The sequence below is a fragment of the Lepisosteus platostomus genome, chromosome 5 (assembly GCF_059453375.1).
Source record: "Lepisosteus platostomus isolate fLepPlt1 chromosome 5, fLepPlt1.hap1, whole genome shotgun sequence".
In the NCBI taxonomy this organism is placed as follows: Eukaryota; Metazoa; Chordata; class Actinopteri; order Semionotiformes; family Lepisosteidae; genus Lepisosteus; species Lepisosteus platostomus.
Window position 1 is genome coordinate 3,452,487 of NC_142615.1, and position 23,725 is coordinate 3,476,211.

The 23,725-nt window shown below is 52.3% G+C and overlaps 2 protein-coding genes across 4 annotated transcripts in view; both read left to right on the top strand.

Moving 5' to 3' along the window:
• LOC148662506 (uncharacterized) overlaps positions 1–23,120 on the top strand; it is a 107,618-nt gene extending 84,498 nt beyond the window's left edge. The window contains exons 12-14 of the mRNA XM_088633010.1: positions 21,603–21,740; positions 22,108–22,155; positions 22,253–23,120. Of these exons, the coding sequence (XP_088489136.1) occupies positions 21,603–21,740; positions 22,108–22,155; positions 22,253–22,296 (230 nt within the window). The 3' untranslated portion in view covers positions 22,297–23,120. The remainder of the gene's footprint in view (positions 1–21,602; positions 21,741–22,107; positions 22,156–22,252) is intronic.
• On the top strand, positions 140–12,379 carry LOC148662514 (uncharacterized). 3 transcript variants are annotated; one of them, XM_088632103.1, is made up of 7 exons: positions 140–913; positions 1,871–1,962; positions 3,258–3,312; positions 4,969–5,058; positions 6,002–6,364; positions 11,041–11,115; positions 11,762–12,271. In XM_088632103.1, exons 3-7 carry the CDS (start codon positions 3,267–3,269, stop codon positions 12,172–12,174), a joined length of 987 nt encoding a protein of 328 aa, XP_088488229.1. In that variant the 5' UTR covers positions 140–913; positions 1,871–1,962; positions 3,258–3,266; the 3' UTR covers positions 12,175–12,271. The 3 variants fall into 3 exon arrangements, with proteins under 3 accessions (XP_088488229.1, XP_088488230.1, XP_088488231.1); XM_088632104.1 differs by lacking the exon at positions 140–913 and having other exon boundaries at positions 963–1,962; positions 11,762–12,379; XM_088632105.1 differs by lacking the exons at positions 140–913; positions 1,871–1,962; positions 3,258–3,312 and adding an exon at positions 4,394–4,721 and having other exon boundaries at positions 4,757–5,058; positions 11,762–11,897.
• Positions 23,121–23,725: the final 605 nt, after the last annotated feature.

The window sequence follows — 23,725 nt, forward strand, 5'->3', positions numbered from 1 at the left end:
TGCGTTCGGACAGCACGTTTTCAGTACCTCGCAGGGGCGTGGGGCGCTTTTTTCAGATCGTGACGGCACGATGGCGGCGCCTGGCGGCGGCAGCGCGCAACTACAAATGGTCGTCTCCACGGGGGAGGATGGTGTCATTGCAAGAGACTTAAGAGGCTTTAAATAAAGGAAAGATCCGTCCAAAACGAGCAGTCCTGCCAGGAGTGAGCAGACGCAGCCCTGGGGTTCAAGTTTTTTTTGTTTTTTTTTTTGTTTTGTTTTTACACTGGCCCAGTCCTCGCTGGGGTAGGGAGAGGGGAGGAGTTGGGTTCCTCAGGAGCTTCAAACGAATTCACAGTGTCAAAAAAAAAAATGGGCTTCTTCAGCCTCGGCCTGGAGACATGAAGCAGGGCCCACAAGAGGAAACTTCGAGAACAGGCAAACTGAGGATAGGATTTACACAGAGAGGGGTGGGGGTGGGGAACAAGCTGCCCAGTCCGTGTGGTTGAAGCCGATACCCTGGCTTCTCTCCAGACACAGCTGGGTGAGCTCCTCAAGTCAGGACAGGGGGCTCTTCTGTACACAGAGGGTGGCGGGGGTGGGGAACAAGCTGCCCAGCCCTGTGGTTGAAGCCGATACCCTGGCTTCTCTCCAGACACAGCTGGGTGAGCTCCTCCAGTCAGGACAGGGGGCTCTTCTGTACACAGAGGGGGGTAGGGGTGGGGAACAAGCTGGTCAGCCTGGGAGCGGTTCACTTCTGCCAGATGGGCTGGGTGATCTCCTGTCTCGTGTTGTCCGTGACAGAATCAAGCTTTCCCGGCTTTCCCAGCCTGGTGCTGGGGACCCCAGTCCAGTGCTTCTAATAGCGGACAGCGGACAGCTTCTCACCATGCGTCAAGAGAGGCAGGAGGAGGCGACGCCTCGTGGGATTCAGGTACGTGTGTTGTGTCCTGTGATGGACTGGTGTCCTGTCCAGGGTGTGTGAGTGTGTGTGTGTCCTATGATGGACTGGTGTCCTGTCCAGGGTGTGTGTGAGTGTGTGTGTGTCCTGTGATGGACTGGTGTCCTGTACAGGGTGTGTGAGGGTGTGTGTGTGTCCTGTGATGGACTGCTGTCCTGTCCAGGGTGTGTGAGTGTGTGTGTCCTGTGATGGACTGATGTCCTGTCCAGGGTGTGTGAGTGTGTGTGTGTCCTGTGATGGACTGGTGTCCTGTCCAGGGTGTGTGAGTGTGAGTGTGTCCTGTGATGGACTGGTGTCCTGTCCAGGGTGTGTGTGTGTGTGTCCTGTGATGGACTGGTGTCCTGTCCAGGGTGTGTGTGTGTCCTGTGATGGACTGGTGTCCTGTCCAGGGTGTGTGTGTGTGTCCTGTGATGGACTGGTGTCCTGTCCAGGGTGTGTGTGTGCCCTGTGATGGACTGGTGTCCTGTCCAGGGTGTGTGTGTGTCCTGTGATGGACTGGTGTCCTGTCCAGGGTGTGTGAGTGTGTGTGTGTCCTGTGATGGACTGCTGTCCTGTCCAGGGTGAACCCTGCCTTGTGCCTGTTGCTTGCTGGGACAGACTCCAGCTCCCCCCTGTGACCCTGGACCGGATTCAGCTGTCGGAAGATGGGTGGATTGAGGGCTACTTTGTCTTTGCACCAAGAATGAGGCTACAGGGGCTGTCCTACAGGGGCTGGGGCTCGGCTCAGGCGAGGTGCAACTCCCTCCCACCCGACTAACTCCAGTGTCCCTCGACCCCCCCCACCCCTCTTTTAATTATGCATCCACTCCCCCCTTTGCTCCGCAGTATGAAAATCAGTCTCTTATTTGCCTGTACGAGAGACGCCCAGACCATCCCCTCCTCCTGTCTCTCTGGATACTTTACTGTGTCGTTATCCTTTCGTTTCCCCAGATGCCCTCTGGCTCCGCGCTCTGCAGGTCTGACTCTTCCTCTGTCCCCTGTGGAGACACTCGTCATCCTCACCGGTGAAGCGATCCCAGCAGGTAAGACCAGACTTTTCTTTACATCTCCTCCTCCTCCTCAGATCTGTACAGGACTGGAGAGACACTCAGTCTGATCACCTCCAGCTTCACCCTCACACTCCTCCTCCTCCTCAGATCTGTACAGGACTGGAGAGACACTCAGTCTGATCACCTCCAGCTTCACCCTCACACTCCTCCTCCTCCTCAGGTCTGTACAGGACTGGAGAGACACTCAGTCTGATCGCCTCCAGCTTCACCCTCACACTCCTCCTCCTCAGATCTGTACAGGACTGGAGAGACACTCAGTCTGATCACCTCCAGCTTCACCCTCACACTCCTCCTCCTCAGATCTGTACAGGACTGGAGAGACACTCAGTCTGATCACCTCCAGCTTCACCCTCACACTCCTCCTCCTCAGATCTGTACAGGACTGGAGAGACACTCAGTCTGATCACCTCCAGCTTCACCCTCACACTCCTCCTCCTCAGATCTGTACAGGACTGGAGAGACACTCAGTCTGATCACCTCCAGCTTCACCCTCACACTCCTCCTCCTCAGATCTGTACAGGACTGGAGAGACACTCAGTCTGATCACCTCCAGCTTCACCCTCACACTCCTCCTCCTCCTCAGATCTGTACAGGACTGGAGAGACACTCAGTCTGATCACCTCCAGCTTCACCCTCACACTCCTCCTCCTCAGATCTGTACAGGACTGGAGAGACACTCAGTCTGATCACCTCCAGCTTCACCCTCACACTCCTCCTCCTCCTCAGATCTGTACAGGACTGGAGAGACACTCAGTCTGATCACCTCCAGCTTCACCCTCACACTCCTCCTCCTCAGATCTGTACAGGACTGGAGAGACACTCAGTCTGATCACCTCCAGCTTCACCCTCACACTCCTCCTCCTCAGATCTGTACAGGACTGGAGAGACACGCAGTCTGATCACCTCCAGCTTCACCCTCACACTCCTCCTCCTCCTCAGATCTGTACAGGACTGGAGAGACACTCAGTCTGATCACCTCCATCTTCACCCTCACACTCCTCCTCCTCAGATCTGTACAGGACTGGAGAGACACTCAGTCTGATCACCTCCAGCTTCACCCTCACACTCCTCCTCCTCAGATCTGTACAGGACTGGAGAGACACTCAGTCTGATCACCTCCAGCTTCACCCTCACACTCTTCCTCCTCAGATCTGTACAGGACTGGAGAGACACTCAGTCTGATAACCTCCAGCTTCACCCTCACACTCCTCCTCCTCAGATCTGTAAGAATACTGTCTTGACTGTGCTTGGATGAATCTGTTTTGCAGGTGGGAAGCATGCAGTTTGCCAGACGAGGAGAAAAGATGTTCGTTTCTCTGCTGGGTGAGTCAATTCTCACTGGGGGTGGGGTGGGGGGTGAATTTCTGACCTGCTCCTTCTCTTCCTGTTGAGTCACAGGGAATTTCACAGAGATCGGCTTTTCCAGTTTGTTCCGAAGTGGGGGGGGTGATTTTTCTAGGCAAACCGAAGAGGTATATGACCTCCACAGCGTGCAAGTCTAATAGCACTGTGCTGTCCCGAGTCTGGCTTCTCCTGAGTCTGGCTTCGGCCTTCCCTGAGTCCCGAAAACGTCTGTGAAATTTGTTGGGCCAAACCGAATCATCAGGGCTGCCCTGCTCTCTGCCCGCCTGTCCGTCTGCGTCTCCCTCTCGCTCCGTCCCTGTCCGTCCTCCTCCGAGTCCCCCTGCGTGCACGTCAGGCCCTGCGGGTGGAAACGCACCTGCTCTATTCAAATCCTGTTTGTCCAGGGACGGCCGCTGTCTCTCGCTTCGTAAGCAAATGGCCCGAGGTATCGATGGCCGCTAGTGGGGTTTGTTCAAGCTTTGTGATCTTAGGGAACTGCGTGTTTACCTTTCCTGCGTGATATACGGACGTGTCTAACCTTCTTTTAACTCCTGAGCACACGCAGCAGGGAAAACAGACACTACAGGACAGGAGACACAGCGAGAGAGAGGAGATCACAGAGAATATCCCTCAGTATAAACAACACACAACAGGACAGGAGACACAGCGAGAGAGAGAGAAAGGAGATCACAGAGAATATCCCTCAGTATAAACACACACTACAGGACAGGAGACACAGCGAGAGAGAGGAGATCACAGAGAATGTCCCTCAGTTATAAACACACACAACAGGACAGGAGACACAGCGAGAGAGAGGGGATCACAGAGAATATCCCTCAGTAAAAACATACACTACAGGACATAGTGAGAGGAGATCACAGAGAATCCCTCAGTCATAAACACACAACAGGACAGGAGACACAGTGAGAGAGAGGAGATCACAGAGAATCCCTCAGTAATAAACACACACAACTGGACAGGAGACACAGTGAGATAGAGGAGATCACAGAGAATCCCTCTGTATAAACACACACTACAGGACACAGTGAGAGGAGATCACAGAGAATCCCTCATAAACACACGCAACAGGACAGGAGACACAGTGAGAGAGAGGAGTCACAGAGAATCCCTCAGTCATGAACACAGACAACAGGACAGGAGACAGTGAGAGAGAGAGAGATCACAGAGAATCCCTCAGTCATGAACACACGCAACAGGACAGGAGACACAGCGAGAGAGAGGAGACAGTACAGAAGAGGAGAGGTGAGTCCGTGTGCGAGGCTCTGAGTGGCGTCGCCGATGTTGCTGACTGGGGGGCAGAGTGGCGGCTCTGTGGCTCAGGATCTGTGCCTGTGGCTGGGAGGTTGCCGGTTCAAATCCTGTGGCCGGTTCAAATCCTACTCCGTGGGGGCCCCCGAGCGAGGCCCTTCACCCCCAGCTGCTCCAGGGGGCGCCGTATAAATGGCCGACCCTGCGCTCTGACCCCCAGCTTCTCTCCCTGTCTGTGTGTCTCCTGGAGAGCCGGTTGGGGTCTGAGAGAAGACACGTTCCTCATGCGAGACATTGTATAGGGCCAGTAAGGCAGCATTATCGTTATTATTCTCATTCTTGCGTTGTCATCGTGTCTGTCCCCAGCTGCCGCCTGCCTCACTGGGGTGGCTATGCGCTCTCAGCTCTCGTCTGTCGCCACGACTACGGCGGCCACGCCCGGCGGCGCTGGGAGAGGTGAGCGGCCCGCCGTACCGGACTGGACGCGGGCCCGAGGCCTGGACTGCAGGTCACGGTCCATAACCGCTCAGTCCACTAGAGGGCGGCGAGGAGCCCGGGCCTGACCTGTGTGGTGTGTGTGTGTGTCTAGTACAGTACATTGTACCTGTGGTACTGAGTCTCTTTAGTCTGTAGGGAGCATCCCGCAGTGACAGGCTGCACGAACTGAGTCTCTTCAGTCTGAAGGGAGCGTCCCGCACTGACAGGCTGCAGGAACTGAGTCTCTTCAGTCTGAAGGGAGGGTCCCACACTGCCAGGCTGGAGGAACTGAGTCTCTTCAGTCTGAAGGGAGCGTCCCACACTGACAGGCTGGAGGAACTGAGTCTCTTCAGTCTGAAGGGAGCGTCCCGCACTGACAGGCTGGAGGAACTGAGTCTCTTCAGTCTGAAGGGAGCGTCCCGCACTGCCAGGCTGGAGGAACTGAGTCTCTTCAGTCTGAAGGGAGCGTCCCACACTGACAGGCTGGAGGAACTGAGTCTCTTCAGTCTGAAGGGAGCGTCCCGCACTGACAGGCTGGAGGAACTGAGTCTCTTCAGTCTGAAGGGAGCGTCCCACACTGACAGGCTGCAGGAACTGAGTCTCTTTAGTCTGAAGGGAGTGTCCTGCACTGACAGGCTGCAGGAACTGAGTCTCCTTAGTCTGAAGGGAGCGTCCCGCACTGACAGGCCGGAGGAACTGAGTCTCTTCAGTCTGAAGGGAGCGTCCCGCACTGACAGGCCGGAGGAACTGAGTCTCTTCAGTCTGGAGGGAGCCAGGACAGGAGGCTCTTCTTCACACAAGGGGTGGTGGGGGAGTGGAACAAGCCGCCCAGCCACGTCGTCGAAAAGAGCTCCTGACCGCCCCATCGGGGCAGGCGTGCCTCCTCTCGCTTGTGACCTGTCTTGTGTCCCCCCCCCCCCAGGCTACACGGCGTGGGTGCTGCTCCCGGAGGCCGTGACCCAGGAGAGAGCCGCGAAGGCCTGCCGGGAGGAGGGGTCGGCCCTGGCCTCCCTCCGGAGCGCGGGGGAGAACGAGTCCGTGCTGCGCGCCTTCGCGGGCGCGGCGGGCGCGTGGACCGGCCTGGCCTGGAGCGGCGGCTCGGCGCTGGAGTGGGCGTGGGCGTGGGGCGACAGCAGCCCGGCGCCGTACCGGAACTGGAGCGAGGGGGAGCCCCGGGGCCTGGCGGGGACGCCCCGCTGCGCGGAGGTGCTGCTGGGGGGCTCGCGGGCCGGAGCCTGGGGGACACTGAGCTGCGAGGAGGAGAGAGCGGCGCTGTGCAGGAGAGGTGCGGACTGTCCAGACCCCCGGACCCCAGACTCACTGACTCACTGACTCTCCGAACCCCAGACTCACTGACTCTCCGAACCCCAGACTCTCCGAACCCCAGACTCACTGACTCACTGACTCTCCGAACCCCAGACTCACTGACTCACTGACTCTCCGAACCCCAGACTCACTGACTCACTGACTCTCCGAACCCCAGACTCACTGACTCACTGACTCACTGACTCTCCGAACCCCAGACTCACTGACTCACTGACTCTCCGAACCCCAGACTCACTGACTCACTGACTCACTGACTCACTGACTCACTGACTCACTGACTCTCCGAACCCCAGACTCACTGACTCACTGACTCTCCGAACCCCAGACTCACTGACTCACTGACTCTCTGAACCCCAGACTCACTGACTCACTGACTCACTGACTCACTGATTCACTGAACCCCAGACTCTCCGAACCCCAGACTCACTGACTCACTGACTCTCCGAACCCCAGACTCACTGACTCACTGACTCACTGACTCTCCGAACCCCAGACTCACTGACTCACTGACTCACTGACTCTCCGAACCCCAGACTCTCCGAACCCCAGACTCACTGACTCACTGACTCTCTGAACCCCAGACTCACTGACTCACTGACTCACTGACTCACTGAACCCCAGACTCACTGACTCACTGACTCTCCGAACCCCAGACTCACTGACTCACTGAACCCCAGACTCACTGACTCTCTGACTCTCCGAACCCCAGACTCACTGACTCACTGACTCTCTGAACCCCAGACTCACTGACTCACTGACTCACTGACTCTCCGAACCCCAGACTCTCCGAACCCCAGACTCACTGACTCACTGACTCTCTGAACCCCAGACTCACTGACTCACTGACTCTCCGAACCCCAGACTCACTGACTCACTGAACCCCAGACTCACTGACTCTCTGACTCTCCGAACCCCAGGCTCACTGACTCACTGACTCTCTGAACCCCAGACTCACTGACTCACTGACTCACTGACTCTCTGAACCCCAGACTTACTGACTCACTGACTCACTGACTCTCTGAACCCCAGACTCACTGACTCACTGACTCACTGACTCTCTGAACCCCAGACTTACTGACTCACTGACTCACTGACTCTCTGAACCCCAGACTCACTGACTCTCTGAACCCCAGTCTCTCCGAACCCCAGACTCACTGACTCACTGAACCCCAGACTCACTGACTCTCTGACTCTCCGAACCCCAGGCTCACTGACTCACTGACTCTCTGAACCCCAGACTCACTGACTCACTGACTCACTGACTCTCTGAACCCCAGACTTACTGACTCACTGACTCACTGACTCTCCGAACCCCAGACTCACTGACTCACTGACTCACTGACTCTCCGAACCCCAGACTCACTGACTCACTGACTCACTGACTCTCCGAACCCCAGACTCTCCGAACCCCAGACTCACTGACTCACTGACTCTCTGAACCCCAGACTCACTGACTCACTGACTCACTGACTCACTGAACCCCAGACTCACTGACTCACTGACTCTCCGAACCCCAGACTCACTGACTCACTGAACCCCAGACTCACTGACTCTCTGACTCTCCGAACCCCAGACTCACTGACTCACTGACTCTCTGAACCCCAGACTCACTGACTCACTGACTCACTGACTCTCTGAACCCCAGACTTACTGACTCACTGACTCACTGACTCTCCGAACCCCAGACTCACTGACTCACTGACTCACTGACTCTCCGAACCCCAGACTCACTGACTCACTGACTCACTGAACCCCAGACTCTCCGAACCCCAGACTCACTGACTCACTGACTCTCTGAACCCCAGACTCACTGACTCACTGACTCACTGACTCACTGACTCACTGACTCACTGACTCACTGACTCTCTGAACCCCAGACTCACTGACTCTCTGAACCCCAGTCTCTCCGAACCCCAGACTCACTGACTCTCTGAACCCCAGACTCACTGACTCACTGACTCACTGACTCACTGACTCACTGACTCACTGACTCTCTGAACCCCAGACTCACTGACTCTCTGAACCCCAGTCTCTCCGAACCCCAGACTCACTGACTCACTGAACCCCAGACTCACTGACTCACTGACTCTCCGAACCCCAGACTCTCCGAACCCCAGACTCACTGACTCACTGAACCCCAGACTCACTGACTCACTGACTCTCCGAACCCCAGACTCACTGACTCACTGACTCTCTGAACCCCAGACTCACTGACTCACTGACTCACTGACTCTCCGAACCCCAGACTCACTGACTCTCCGAACCCCAGACTCACTGACTCACTGACTCTCCGAACCCCAGACTCACTGACTCACCGACTCTCCGAACCCCAGACTCACTGAACCCCAGACTCTCCGAACCCCAGACTCACTGACTCACTGACTCACTGACTCTCCGAACCCCAGGCTCACTGACTCACTGACTCACTGACTCTCCGAACCCCAGACTCACTGACTCACTGACTCTCTGAACCCCAGACTCACTGACTCACTGAACCCCAGACTCACTGATTTACTGAACCCCAGACTCACTGACTCTCTGAACCCCAGTCTCTCCGAACCCCAGACTCACTGACTCACTGAACCCCAGACTCACTGACTCACTGACTCTCCGAACCCCAGACTCTCCGAACCCCAGACTCACTGACTCACTGAACCCCAGACTCTCCGAACCCCAGACTCACTGACTCACTGACTCTCCGAACCCCAGACTCACTGACTCACTGACTCTCCGAACCCCAGACTCACTGACTCTCCGAACCCCAGACTCACTGACTCACTGACTCTCCGAACCCCAGACTCACTGACTCACCGACTCTCCGAACCCCAGACTCACTGAACCCCAGACTCTCCGAACCCCAGACTCACTGACTCACTGACTCACTGACTCTCCGAACCCCAGGCTCACTGACTCACTGACTCACTGACTCTCCGAACCCCAGACTCACTGACTCACTGACTCTCTGAACCCCAGACTCACTGACTCACTGAACCCCAGACTCACTGATTTACTGAACCCCAGACTCACTGACTCTCTGAACCCCAGTCTCTCCGAACCCCAGACTCACTGACTCACTGAACCCCAGACTCACTGACTCACTGACTCTCCGAACCCCAGACTCTCCGAACCCCAGACTCACTGACTCACTGAACCCCAGACTCTCCGAACCCCAGACTCACTGACTCACTGACTCTCCGAACCCCAGACTCACTGACTCACTGACTCTCCGAACCCCAGACTCACTGACTCACTGACTCACTGACTCTTTGAACCCCAGACTCACTGACTCTCCGAACCCCAGACTCACTGACTCACTGACTCACTGACTCTCCGAACCCCAGACTCACTGACTCACTGACTCACCGACTCTCCGAACCCCAGACTCACTGACTCACTGACACTCCGAACCCCAGACTCACTGACTCACTGACACTCCGAACCCCAGACTCACTGACTCACTGAACCCCAGACTCTCCGAACCCCAGACTCACTGACTCACTGACTCACTGACTCTCTGAACCCCAGACTCACTGACTCACTGACTCACTGACTCTCCGAACCCCAGACTCACTGACTCACTGACTCTCCGAACCCCAGACTCACTGACTCACTGAACCCCAGACTCTCCGAACCCCAGACTCACTGACTCACTGACTCTCCGAACCCCAGGCTCACTGACTCACTGACTCACTGACTCTCCGAACCCCAGACTCACTGACTCACTGACTCACTGACTCACTGACTCTCCGAACCCCAGACTCACTGACTCACTGACTCACTGACTCACTGACTCACTGACTCTCCGAACCCCAGGCTCACTGACTCACTGAACCCCAGACTCTCCGAACCCCAGACTCACTGACTCACTGACTCTCCGAACCCCAGGCTCACTGACTCACTGACTCACTGACTCTCCGAACCCCAGACTCACTGACTCACTGACTCACTGACTCTCCGAACCCCAGACTCACTGACTCACTGACTCACTGACTCACTGACTCACTGACTCTCCGAACCCCAGGCTCACTGACTCACTGACTCTCCAAACCCCAGACTCACTGACTCACTGACTCACTGACTCTCCGAACCCCAGACTCACTGACTCTCCGAACCCCAGACTCACTGACTCACTGACTCACTGACTCTCTGAACCCCAGACTCACTGACTCACTGACTCTCTGAACCCCAGACTCACTGACTCACTGACTCTCTGAACCCCAGACTCACTGACTCACTGACTCTCCGAACCCCAGGCTCACTGACTCACTGACTCTCCGAACCCCAGACTCACTTACTCACTGACTCACTGACTCTCCAAACCCCAGACTCACTGACTCTCCGAACCCCAGACTCACTGACTCTCCGAACCCCAGACTCACTGACTCACTGACTCTCCGAACCCCAGACTCACTGACTCACTGACTCTCTGAACCCCAGACTCACTGACTCTCTGAACCCCAGACTCACTTTCTCACTGACTCTCCGAACCCCAGGCTCACTGACTCACTGACTCTCCGAACCTCGGACACACTGACACATTGATTTACTTGCTGGCACACTGAGTGCCAAAATATTCCCTACATGCACCTGTTCACTCCTGTATAACCCTGTGTGTGTGTGTGTGTGTGTACACAGATGTGATTCCGACTTCCTCTACAGAGGTGATGTCCTCCAGTGCCGAGCCCACTGAACCCACCACCACTCCCACAGGTAGGACCACCACTGGGCCCAAACTCTCTGTCCTCCAGTACCCTGTCCCAGCGTCCTCGAGCTTGAAGGCCCTGCTGCCTCACAGCGCTGGGGCCCTCAGTTCAGTTCCTTGGGTGCTGTCTGTGTGGAGTCTGCATGTTCTCCCTGCGTTCGTATGGGTTTCCTCCCACAGTCCATAGACAGGCTGGTGGGTTAATTGGCTTCTGGGTGAACTTGCTCTGGTGTGTGTGTGTCCTGTGATGGACTGGTGTCCTGTCCGGGGTGTGTGTGTGTGTCCTGTGATGGATTGGTGTCCTGTCCAGGGTGTGTGAGTGTGTGTGTGTCCTGTGATGGGCTGGTGTCCTGTCCAGGGTGTGTGAGTGTGTGTGTGTCCTGTGATGGGCTGGTGTCCTGTCCAGGGTGTGTGAGTGTGTGTGTGTGTCCTGTGATGGACTGGTGTCCTGTCCAGGGTGTGTGTGTGTCCTGTGATGGACTGCTGTCCTGTCCAGGGTGTGTGAGTGTGTGTGTGTGTCCTGTGATGGACTGCTGTCCTGTCCAGGGTTTGTGTGTGTCCTGTGATGGACTGGTGTCCTGTCCAGGGTGACCCCTGCCTTGTGCCTGTTGCTTGCTGGGATAGAGGACTAATGCCCCCCTCTCTGTCTCTCAGCAGGCAGCGGCAGTACCACCCCGGCCCGCCAGGGGGCGCTGTACCTGGTGACGCCGGGGCTGCCCTGGGCGCAGGCGCGCCTCTACTGCGAGCGGCGGCCCGGCGGGGGGCTGGCGGCCGCGCCGGACCCCCCGTCCCAGCAGCGCCTGGCCCGCTTCCTCGGCAACCAGACGGCGGGGCCGGGCCGGTCCTGGATCGGCCTGCGCTGGGCCGCGCTGCCCTCCCGCTGGGTCTGGGCCGGCGGGCCGGCGGGGGCGGACTTCGCCGGCTGGGCTCCCGGGCAGCCGCGCCGGGAGGGCGCCGGGATGTGCGCCGCCGCCGGGGGAGGAGGCGGGTTCGCCCTGGCCAGCGAGTGCTGCGCCACCCGCCTGCCCTTCGTCTGCCGCGGGTCCGAGCCGGGCGGAGTCCTGTAGCCTCGCCGCACGAGCAGCACTAACACAGATACCAGTCCATCACAGGACACACACTCACACTCACACACCCTGGACAGGACACCAGTCCATCACAGCACACACACACACACACTCACACACCCTGGACAGGACACCAGTCCATCACAGGACACACACACATACTCACACACCCTGGACAGGACACCAGTCCATCACAGGACACACACTCACACTCACACACCCTGGACAGGACACCAGTCCATCACAGCACACACACACACACACTCACACACCCTGGACAGGACACCAGTCCATCACAGGACACACACACATACTCACACACCCTGGACAGGACACCAGTCCATCACAGGACACACACTCACACTCACACACCCTGGACAGGACACCAGTCCATCACAGGACACACACACACACACTCACACACCCTGGACAGGACACCAGTCCATCACAGGACACACACAGTCACACACACACACCCTGGACAGGACACCAGTCCATCACAGGACACACACACTCACACACCCTGGACAGGACACCAGTCCATCACAGGACACACACACACACTCACACACCCTGGACAGGACACCAGTCCATCACAGGACACACACACACTCACACACCCTGGACAGGACACCAGTCCATCACAGGACACACCTTGGACAGGACACTAGTCCATCACAGGACACACACACACTCACACACCCTGGACAGGACAGCAGTCCATCACAGGACACACACACACACACACACACACACACACACACACACACACCCTGGACAGGACACCAGTCCATCACAGGACACACCTTGGACAGGACACTAGTCCATCACAGGACACACACACATACTCACACACCCTGGACAGGGCACCAGTCCATCACAGGACACACACACACACTCACACACCCTGGACAGGACACCAGTCCATCACAGGACACGGACACACACACTCACACACCCTGGACAGGACACCAGTCCATCACAGGACACGGACACACACACACACACCAGCCTGTCTCTGGACTTCAGCACTGCTGCCCAAATACTCTTCCTCCTTCAAACTTTAATTCATATACTGAAATGTATTTAATTGTTCTTATCTGAAATCAGTCATCTGACATTACAGCTGGCTGGGCAATGTCTACATTTTTCAGTGTCCTAAATGCTGTCCACCGCCTGATGGACAGGTGCGTCTGTTTTGTTGCTCACGGGTGTCACTCCACGGTCCGCCAGCACAATAATTCACGTCAATAAATCCCTTTCAATCTGAATTGCACGCTCTCTAAGTCTCTGAAGGAAGAAAGAACCGATAACAGGAGATCCAGGAGGGGAGAATGCTTTTAGCAGTTATTCTTGGGGGGGCCGAGATGAAGCATCTACAAACGGACCCACAGTATGTAGAAAACTAACCCAGACCCAGCTCTGTCTGCCCGGTGACAGGTGACAGGTGCCCTGCTTTTGTTTTCATTGCAGTGCGATTCTGTTTACAAGCTACAGTATCTGCAAAACAAGGTTTTATTGCCAAGAAAGCGCGCTATCAGTTCCTAGAAACCGCACACAGTTGCGTAGGCACAACCAGAAAACCGAGCCTGGCAGCTGGTCCTCTCGTGACTTTAGGTGTCTGGCTGCGCCTTTATTTCGCCCAAGAAAACAGCATGAAGCCGTTTCTTGCTTTCCTGGGCTTGCTTTGTCTGAGCGGCTTCGCTCGGGCTGGTAAGTTTGTTTTCGGGTTTTTTTTTATTCCTTGCTTGTTTTTGTTTGTTTGCGCGTCTCTCAGCTCGCTTCGCTTAAAACTTTACAAATGCGTTGGGACGTCTGGGTCAATTGTCAGCCGCTCTTTCAGATATTCAGATAGCAGCTCGTTCTTAGCCCCGTCCTCCTGTGTCGGTTTCGGAAACGACCGACAGGTGATACAGTTGATCGATTTCGCCACACAACAGCTCCGTCAAGATACGACGTTTTTGTCCCCTGAGGGACATTTTGTTTATCGACGCACAGCACTCCTGTACGTTTCAATAGAAGGCGAACAACAACAACAACAACAACAACAAAACAGAAGTAGAGAAAAGAAAAACATTGCAGATTATTCTACTACAAAAAAAAAATAAGAAAATTACTGCGCGTCACTCTGTGTCGAGTGTGCCTGCGACACTTCATAAACTGGCGACTCCATAGGTGTTGGCTAGATACCAAAACAGGGACAAGCCTGCTGCTCTCAAAGACACAGATGAACGCACTGGAGACACTGGGCTGGGTGCTGGGTGTCCGTTTGTCCTGACACCCTGTACATTTCGAGCGTGAAAAGTTCTTACGCCGGTTTTCGAGTGCTGTATGACAGTACAAGCAGGCTTTTCGTCTGCAGTGCTGTAAGAAACCTTGGAGCCCCTTCGTGTTTGACGTTGTTAAGAGCTGCTGGATTGTTAGCCAGCGCTCGTTAGAAAACAAGGCGAAAACATTCTGAAAGATTGAAATATGTTTTGTGTGTGCGAGTGTGTCTGTGGGTGTGACTTCCGGTTAAGTGGCGCATTGTTGAACTGAATTGAAACCAGTTCACCTTTATTGCCCATGATATGACCATAATACAACACAACAAGTACAAGTACAAGACAACATTCAGCAACATCGCTCGGGCAGACCTCTCTTAACAAGATTAAAAACAGACAGTTAGCTGGTATAGAGTCCGAAACTCCAACAGCAACAGTACAGACTCTTCCTGTACATAAACTTTTCATCGTTCAGCAATTCAAAACTTTTACATCCAAATAAAGTCAGTGCTCTCTCAGTCTTTAGACGACGGATCTGGTACCTTCTTCCAGAGGGTAGGAGAGTACTGTATACTCTCCTACCCTCTGGAAGGAGGGTTCGTCACCTGAAAAAGGCTACACAGCCGAAACGTTGTTTTTTCTCTTCTCTTTTCAGCACAGGAATAAACCTATTACTTGTTCCTTTGAGTATCGTATATATCTGCTTTGATCTAACTCAGTTTGTTCTTAGCCCAACACATACCAAAGGACACACCCCAGACTTTATCACTGCAAATCATTTTCTCACTTGTCTTCCCTTGAGCTAAACCTGTCTGACCACCTACAGTAGCTATTCTCTTCCATCTGGAATGACCTGTTTCTAACACTTCCTCCTGTGTGTGTGTGTGTCCTGTCCAGGGTGTGAGTGTGTGTGTGTCCTGTGATGGACTGGTGTCCTGTCCAGGGTGTGTGTTTGTGTATGTATGTGTGTGTCTGAGTGTGTGTCCTGTGATGGACTGGTGTCCTGTCCAGGGTGTGTGTGAGTGTGTGTGTGTCCTGTGATGGACTGGTGTCCTGTCCAGGGTGTGTGTGTGTCCTGTGATGGACTGGTGTCCTGTCCAGGGTGTGTGTTTGTGTATGTATGTGTGTGTCTGAGTGTGTGTCCTGTGATGGACTGGTGTCCTGTCCAGGGTGTGTGTGAGTGTGTGTGTGTCCTGTGATGGACTGGTGTCCTGTCCAGGGTGTGTGTGTGTGTGTCCTGTGATGGACTGGTGTCCTGTCCAGGGGGTGTGTGTGTGTGTGTGTGCCCTGTGATGGACTGGTGTCCTGTCCAGGGTGTGTGAGTGTGTGTGTGTCCTGTGATGGACTGCTGTCCTGTCCAGGGTGTGTGTGTGTGTGTGTGTGTGTCCTGTGATGGACTGCTGTCCTGTCCAGGGTGTGTGCCTGTTGCTTGCTGGGACAGACTCCAGCCCCCCTGTGACCCTGGACTGGAGAGAGCAGTGATGGAATCAGCTCAGCTCAGCTCAGCCAGCGGGCGAGCCCATCCTCACGCCAGCACTCACCCCCGTGTCCCTCCCTGCTCAGCCGCCCCAGCAGCCCACTCGCTGTGGTACGTCAACACGCTGATCATCGGAGAGACGCAGTTCCCGGAACTGGTGACAGTGGAGATGCTGGACGGCGTCCAGCTGCGATGCTACGACAGCGACAGCAAGCGGCTGATGCTCCGCTGGCCCTGGTCCTCGGAGTCTCCCATTCTCTGGAACCTGAACCAGGATGTAGGCGTGGCGGAGGACAACCACTACTGCATGAAGAAGAAGCTGGAGGGCGCGATGTGGCAGTACAACCACACTGGAGGTGAGCACATTGACAGAGTGATCCGCCAGCCAGGAGGGGGCGCTGTGCGCATTATACTATAGAGCTATACTATGTAGATCTGCTATATTGCTTTTAACTCAATACAGTATATTGTATACTAGGAAGTATAGTTGAGAATAGTATACATAGTGTATACTATAAAGGTCTAGTCTGTACATGTACTATAGTATAGAAATATACTATGAGGTATACACTATATATCCTAATCAGTATGTTATATATACACCATAGAGCTGTACATTTAGTATAATAAAGTCTCTCTATAGTACACTATATAGCTGTACTTAATACATCTAGAATATTGTTTTTAACTCCATACAGTATATTAAATAATGTACACTATACTCTTCATGTGTGTATACTGTAAAGTACTTACATACAGTACACTGTCCTGTTCAGTATGCTATATGTGTAGCTATACTCTATACTTCAACAGAACAAGTACAGGTTTATTCCTGTGCTGAAAAGAGACAATGTTTCTGTATACTCTCCTTCCTTCTGGAAGGAGGGTTCGTCACCCGAAGAAGGCCCCACAGCCGAAAAGTTGTCTCTTTCCCTCTCATTCCAGCGCAGGAATAAACCTATACTACCCCTGACGCAGCTGCCTACTGGAACCACTGTATAATATGTACACCATAATATACAGTATATAGCTCAGGTATATTCTATACATATAGCATATAGTTTATCTTTATGTATAGTACACTATATAGGTTTACTCTTTATGTGTACTGTAGCTTAGACGATATACTATATGTTATATATCCTATTCAGTATGCTATATTGTATATATAGTATATATACAAGCATATAGTATATAGTACAGTATCTATATATGTATATAATACAGTATATATATATTATAGAGCTATACTGTATGTACTATGATATAGTCAGTCTGTAGTATACAGTACTATAGAGCTATAGAGCTATATTCTCATCATGTACTGTACTATATAAAATATATACACACAGTATACAGCAATATAGTGCTTGCCAATATAGGGTCCAACTCCCCCACAACTCAGTACTGGATAAAGCAATTGGAAAGTGGATGGATAATCCAGTATAGCTCTATGTGTAGGATAGTATGGACTAGATAGATAGATACTTTATTGATCCCCTGAGGGAAATTGCACTATAGTCCACATACAGTAATTAGTACAGTGTACAGAGCAAGGTGGACACAGTAGAGCTATACTGTAGAGTGTCCGTACTGATAGGTGGGGGTGTGGATCTGTGGCCTTAAGTGACCCCGATCTGACCTCCAACCTCCCTCTCTTCTCCCAGGGGTGCACACATACCAGCGCCTGGCCGGCTGTGAGCTGCACGCCGATGGGACCAAGCACTTCCACTCCCGGGACGCCTACGACGGGCAGGACATCCTGAGCTTCGACGTGCCTTCCAACGCGTGGACCGCCCTCATCCCGGAGGGGCTATACGACAGGGTGCTCCTGGAGACCGACAAGCTGATGAACGAGAACCTGCTGCAGCCCCTCTGCATCAATTACCTGAAGGCACTCCTCCAGGAGGGCAGGAAGGACCTCATGAAGAGAAGTAGGGCATCCCGCCCAGCGCTTGCAACCCAGCACCAGTTATTATACACCACAGAGTACTGTAGAGCTGTACTGTACAGATGCTGCAGTATATATACACCCCAGAGTACTGTAGAGCTATACTGTACAGATACTGCAGTATATATACACCCCAGAGTACTGTAGAGCTATACTGTACAGATACTGCAGTATATATACACCCCAGAGTACTGTAGAGCTATACTGTACAGATACTGCAGTATATATACACACCAGAGTACTGTAGAGCTGTACTGTACAGATACTGCAGTATATATACACCCCAGAGTACTGTAGAGCTATACTGTACAGATACTGCAGTATATATACACCCCAGAGTACTGTAGAGCTGTACTGTACAGATACTGCAGTATATATACACCCCAGAGTACTGTAGAGCTATACTGTACAGATACTGCAGTATATATACACCCCAGAGTACTGTAGAGCTATACTGTACAGATACTGCAGTATATACACCACAGAGTACTGTATAGTTGTACTGTACAGATACTGCAGTATATACACACCACAGAGTACTATAGAGCTGTACTGTACAGATACTGCACTATATATATACCACAGAGTACTGTAGAGCTATACTGTACAGATACTGCAGTATATACACCATAGAGTACTGTAGAGTTGTACTGTACACACACAGAGTACTGTAGAGCTGTACTGTACAGATACTGCAGTATATATACACCCCAGAGTACTGTAGAGCTGTACTGTACAGATACTGCAGTATATATACACCCCAGAGTACTGTAGAGCTGTACTGTACAGATACTGCAGTATATATACACCACAGAGTACTGTAGAGCTGTACCGTACAGATACTGCAGTATATAGACACCACAGAGTACTGTAGAGCTATACTGTACAGATACTGCAGTTTATACACCACAGAATACTGTAGAGTTGTACTGTACAGATACTGCAGTATATACACACCCCAGAGTACTGTAGAGCTATACTGTACAGATACTGCAGTATATACACCACAGAGTACTGTATAGTTGTACTGTACAGATACTGCAGTATATACACACCACAGAGTACTATAGAGCTGTACTGTACAGATACTGCACTATATATATACCACAGAGTACTGTAGAGCTATACTGTACAGATACTGCAGTATATACACCATAGAGTACTGTAGAGTTGTACTGTACACACACAGAGTACTGTAGAGCTGTACTGTACAGATACTGCAGTATATATACACCCCAGAGTACTGTAGAGCTGTACTGTACAGATACTGCAGTATATATACACCCCAGAGTACTGTAGAGCTGTACCGTACAGATACTGCAGTATATAGACACCACAGAGTACTGTAGAGCTATACTGTACAGATACTGCAGTTTATACACCACAGAATACTGTAGAGCTATACTGTACAGATACTGCAGTATACATACACCCCAGAGTACTGTAGAGCTATACTGTACAGATACTGCAGTATAAACAGTATATACCCCAGAGTACTGTAGAGCTATACCGTACAGATACTGCAGTATATCTAATAATAATAATAATAATAATAATAATAATAATAATGTTTCTTTATTAGCCCTATACAATTTCTTGCATTAGGAATTTGTCTTTTCGCATACCCCAGCTTTTCTTCATGGAGACACAGATGCACAGACAGGGAGAGAAGCTTGGGGTCAGAGCGCAGGGTCTGCCATTGTACGGCGCCCCTGGAGCAGTTGGGGTGAAGGGCCTTGCTCAGGGGCCCAACGGAGTAGGATTCCTCTGCCAGCCGCGGGATTTGAACCGGCAACCTTCCAGTCACAGATCCTTAGCCACAGTGCCACCACTCCGCCCAAGCTTATATATATAAGCTGCAGTACAGATACTGCAGTATATATACACCACAGGGTACTGTAGAGCTGTACTGTACAGATACTGCAGTATATATACACCACAGGGTACTGTAGAGCTGTACTGTACAGATACTGCAGTATATATACACCACAGGGTACTGTAGAGCTGTACTGTACAGATACTGCAGTATATATACACCACAGGGTACTGTAGAGCTGTACTGTACAGATACTGCAATATATACACACCACAGAGTACTGTAGAGCTGTACTGTACAGATACTGCAGTATATATACACCACAGGGTACTGTAGAGCTGTACTGTACAGATACTGCAATATATACACACCACAGAATACTGTAGAGCTGTACTGTACAGATACTGCAGTATATATACACCACAGAGTACTGTAGAGCTGTACCATACAGATACTGCAGTATATAGACACCACAGAGTACTGTAGAGCTATACTGTACAGATACTGCAGTATATATACACCACAGGGTACTGTAGAGCTGTACTGTACAGATACTGCAATATATACACACCACAGAATACTGTAGAGCTGTACTGTACAGATACTGCAGTATATATACACCACAGAGTACTGTAGAGCTGTACCATACAGATACTGCAGTATATAGACACCACAGAGTACTGTAGAGCTATACTGTACAGATACTGCAGTTTATACACCACAGAATACTGTAGAGCTGTACTGTACAGATACTGCAGTATATACTGTATATTGTCAGAGTACAGCAGAATTATACTGTCCACATACCACAGTACTATAACGCAGTATGTGTACAGGCGGTCACTCCCAGTTTTGTGGTATAATCTGTTAAGGGCTTGACAGTAGTCAGACAATTGTGCATGATTAAGAATAAACTGACCGTTTTCTGCAGAGCTCATTCTGGATCAAGTGTTGTAGCAGTATCTGTTCGGATCTGCCTTCGAGCAAACCAGGCTTGATTCCTCCTTACTGCCTTTCGAGAACTTGGAGTCTGAGGTCAGTAATCCCTGAATCTCTGCTCCTCTTCCTCCGCAGTCAAGCCCAGGGTCCGGGTCTTCCAGAAGACATCCGCCCTCTCTGGGGGGACGGAGGTGACCTGCCTGGCCACCGGCTTCTACCCCCGGGCCCTGGAGCTGACCCTGCTGAGAGACGGGCGTCCCGTCCCGGAGCAGGAGCTGACAGGGGGGGAGGTGCTGCCCAACGGAGACGGGACCTACCAGCTGAGGAAGAGCCTGGCGCTCAGCAAGGAAGAGCGCCGAGAGAGACATCGCTACACCTGCAGGGTCCAGCACAGCGGTCTGGACAACAGGCTGGACATCAAGTGGGGTGAGAGAGAGACTTAGGACACATGCAACCTCAGTGAATCCCCTCCGTTGCCTCTCTGGAGTGGAAGGACAGTGTTAACTTACAGGCGTCTTCAATCATGAGAACATAGGACATCCAAGCACTTATAACAGGCCAGGTGAAAAAAAGTACCCTTTTAATAATACTAATGCTGTTTTCATTCACTGAGTCTAACTTAAAAAACCCTCTAGGTTCTTGCTTGCTGATTCTAATTAAGGTTTCAAAGGCCTAAGAGCACCTATCGGATGTCATGGACTGGCACCGAAGAGGTTAAGTTCCTTAAAAAGGTCAAAAAGTTAACCCCACTGGAAGGGATCTTCTTGTTCTTGTTGGGACTCCCTTCAGTCTGTTTGTCGCAGTTGTAGGTGGTACTGTACTGTCCCACTGCGGATGAGGCGTCATTAATCCATTTATCCATCTTCAAAACCACTTTATCCAGTATGGGGTTGCGGGGAAGCCGGAGTCTATTAAAGTGATGTTATTATTATTATTATTATTATTATTATTATCAACCTCTTTTCTCCACTGACTGGGAAGGGCTGTGTCTGCATTGGTTGACAGAACTAGAACCCGACCTGGACACTGGGCTGATCGTTGGGGTGGTGATCGGGGTTCTGATTGTGGTTCTGGTGCTGCCCGTCGCCGCCTGTGTCCTCTGGAGGAAGAAAGGACGAGGTGAGAGAGGTCGGGGGGGCCCACTTTACGTTGGATTCCTTCTACTAGTCAGGAGTGGAGATCGCCCCCTACTGGTCTCCCGACTCCACTCGCAGTAGAGAGCTGGTTTTCCCCAGTACTGAGATCCCACTGGGATGAGGCTGCAGGGTGCTGATACTTGAAGTACAGTCCCAGCAGGGCCCGGGTTGTTGGGAAATCTCCTGGTTTATTCCACCTGTGTCTCTGAGCTCCTGCCCCGCCCCCGGGGTGACGCATGCCGGCAACCGAGGGCAGATAAAATCCGACAGCTCTCCACGCTGACCTCTCCCTCCCTCTCTCTCTCTCTCTCTGTGCCCTCATGCCCTCTCTCTGTGTTGTCACCCCGTAGGTGCCCAGACGCCAGCAGGCTCCGGTGTGAAATACGCCGCGGCCCAGGGTGAGTGTGTCCCCCCACGCGCGTCGTTCCTCCGGTCTCCGGTCGCGGCACCGACACGGCCGCCCCCGCTGACGCCCCCGTGTGGTTTCCCTTTCAGGGAGCGAGCAGAGCGACGCCTCTTCCAGCGGCTCCGGCACCTAACCCGCGCCTTTCGAGCCCTTGCCGAGTTCGCCCCTGTGGCTGTTTTCTCTGAGTAGAGAGGAGGGCGGTGGGAGGAGACGGCGGGCGTCGAGAAAAACAAACCGGATCTCCGCGAAAGCGCCGTATTTCGTGTAGAAATGAGTTTTTTTTTAAGGGTGAGGGGTTTTGTCTGATTTTAAGTGTCTCTGCGCACGTCTGCGGTCGGGACACTGCGTCGCTTTCGGTCAATTCATATCCTCGAAATGTGTAATCGTGTGTGCCGAGCTGCTTGGGAGCGGGTACTTACCGGATGACGTCCGATCGTCATTTTCAGCTTGGGTTTTCTGCGGGGGAATGGAATCGCAGATAAGACGGACAGTATTATGCCTTCAAGCCGTTCCTTCATGTGCGTGTTAACACCTCTGCACTAAACGTAAGGCAACCAGTCGTGGCAAAACAGGCAGAACCCAAATTGTGTGTTCTTGTTTCTACATGCTGTTGAGAGGAAATAGTAATTGTTGACGCTTCTATAGCGCTTTTCTGGACACTCCACCCCGAGCTCTTTACGGGCAATGGGGTCTCCCCTCCACCACCGTGTGTGGCCTCCACCTGGATGTTTGTGTTGTTAATTAACTGGATACATTTCTGGCGTCCGTTGGTTGTACCAAAGACTAAGCTCAACTACAGGGAAAAAAAAAACAACATCTTTATCTTTTAGTGAGATAGTCATCATTATTATAGGAACAACCCTGCTTATAACAAGTGTTTTAACTCGTTCTGTGGGTGTGTGTAGTGTTGACTGCTGTGAGCAGAGATCCTTTAATAAACTGGGTATCAACCACTGAGTCTTGTGTTCCCCCTTTCCCAGTAGGAATTACAGTACGTTTCTCTATGGTAAAATGATCTCCTGTCCCAGCCTGAGGAACAGACAGTGAGCCTGTCTCTCAATAATAATAATACAGTGTGTGATCTCCTGTCCCAGCCTGAGGAGCAGACAGTGAGCCTGTCTCTCAATAATAATAATACAGTGTGTGATCTCCTGTCCCAGCCTGAGGGACAGACAGTGAGCCTGTCTCTCAATAATAATAATACAGTGTGTGATCTCCTGTCCCAGCCTGAGGAACAGACAGTGAGCCTGTCTCTCAATAATAATAATACAGTGTGTGATCTCCTGTCCCAGCCTGAGGAATAGACAGTGAGCCTGTCTCTTAATAATAATAATAATACAGTGTGTGATCTCCTGTCCCAGCCTGAGGAACAGACAGTGAGCCTGTCTCTCAATAATAATAATAATACAGTGTGTGATCTCCTGTCCCAGCCTGAGGAACAGACAGTGAGCCTGTCTCTCAATAATAATAATACAGTGTGTGATCTCCTGTCCACGCCTGAGGAACAGACAGTGAGCCTGTCTCTCAATAATAATAATAATAATACAGTGTGTGATCTCCTG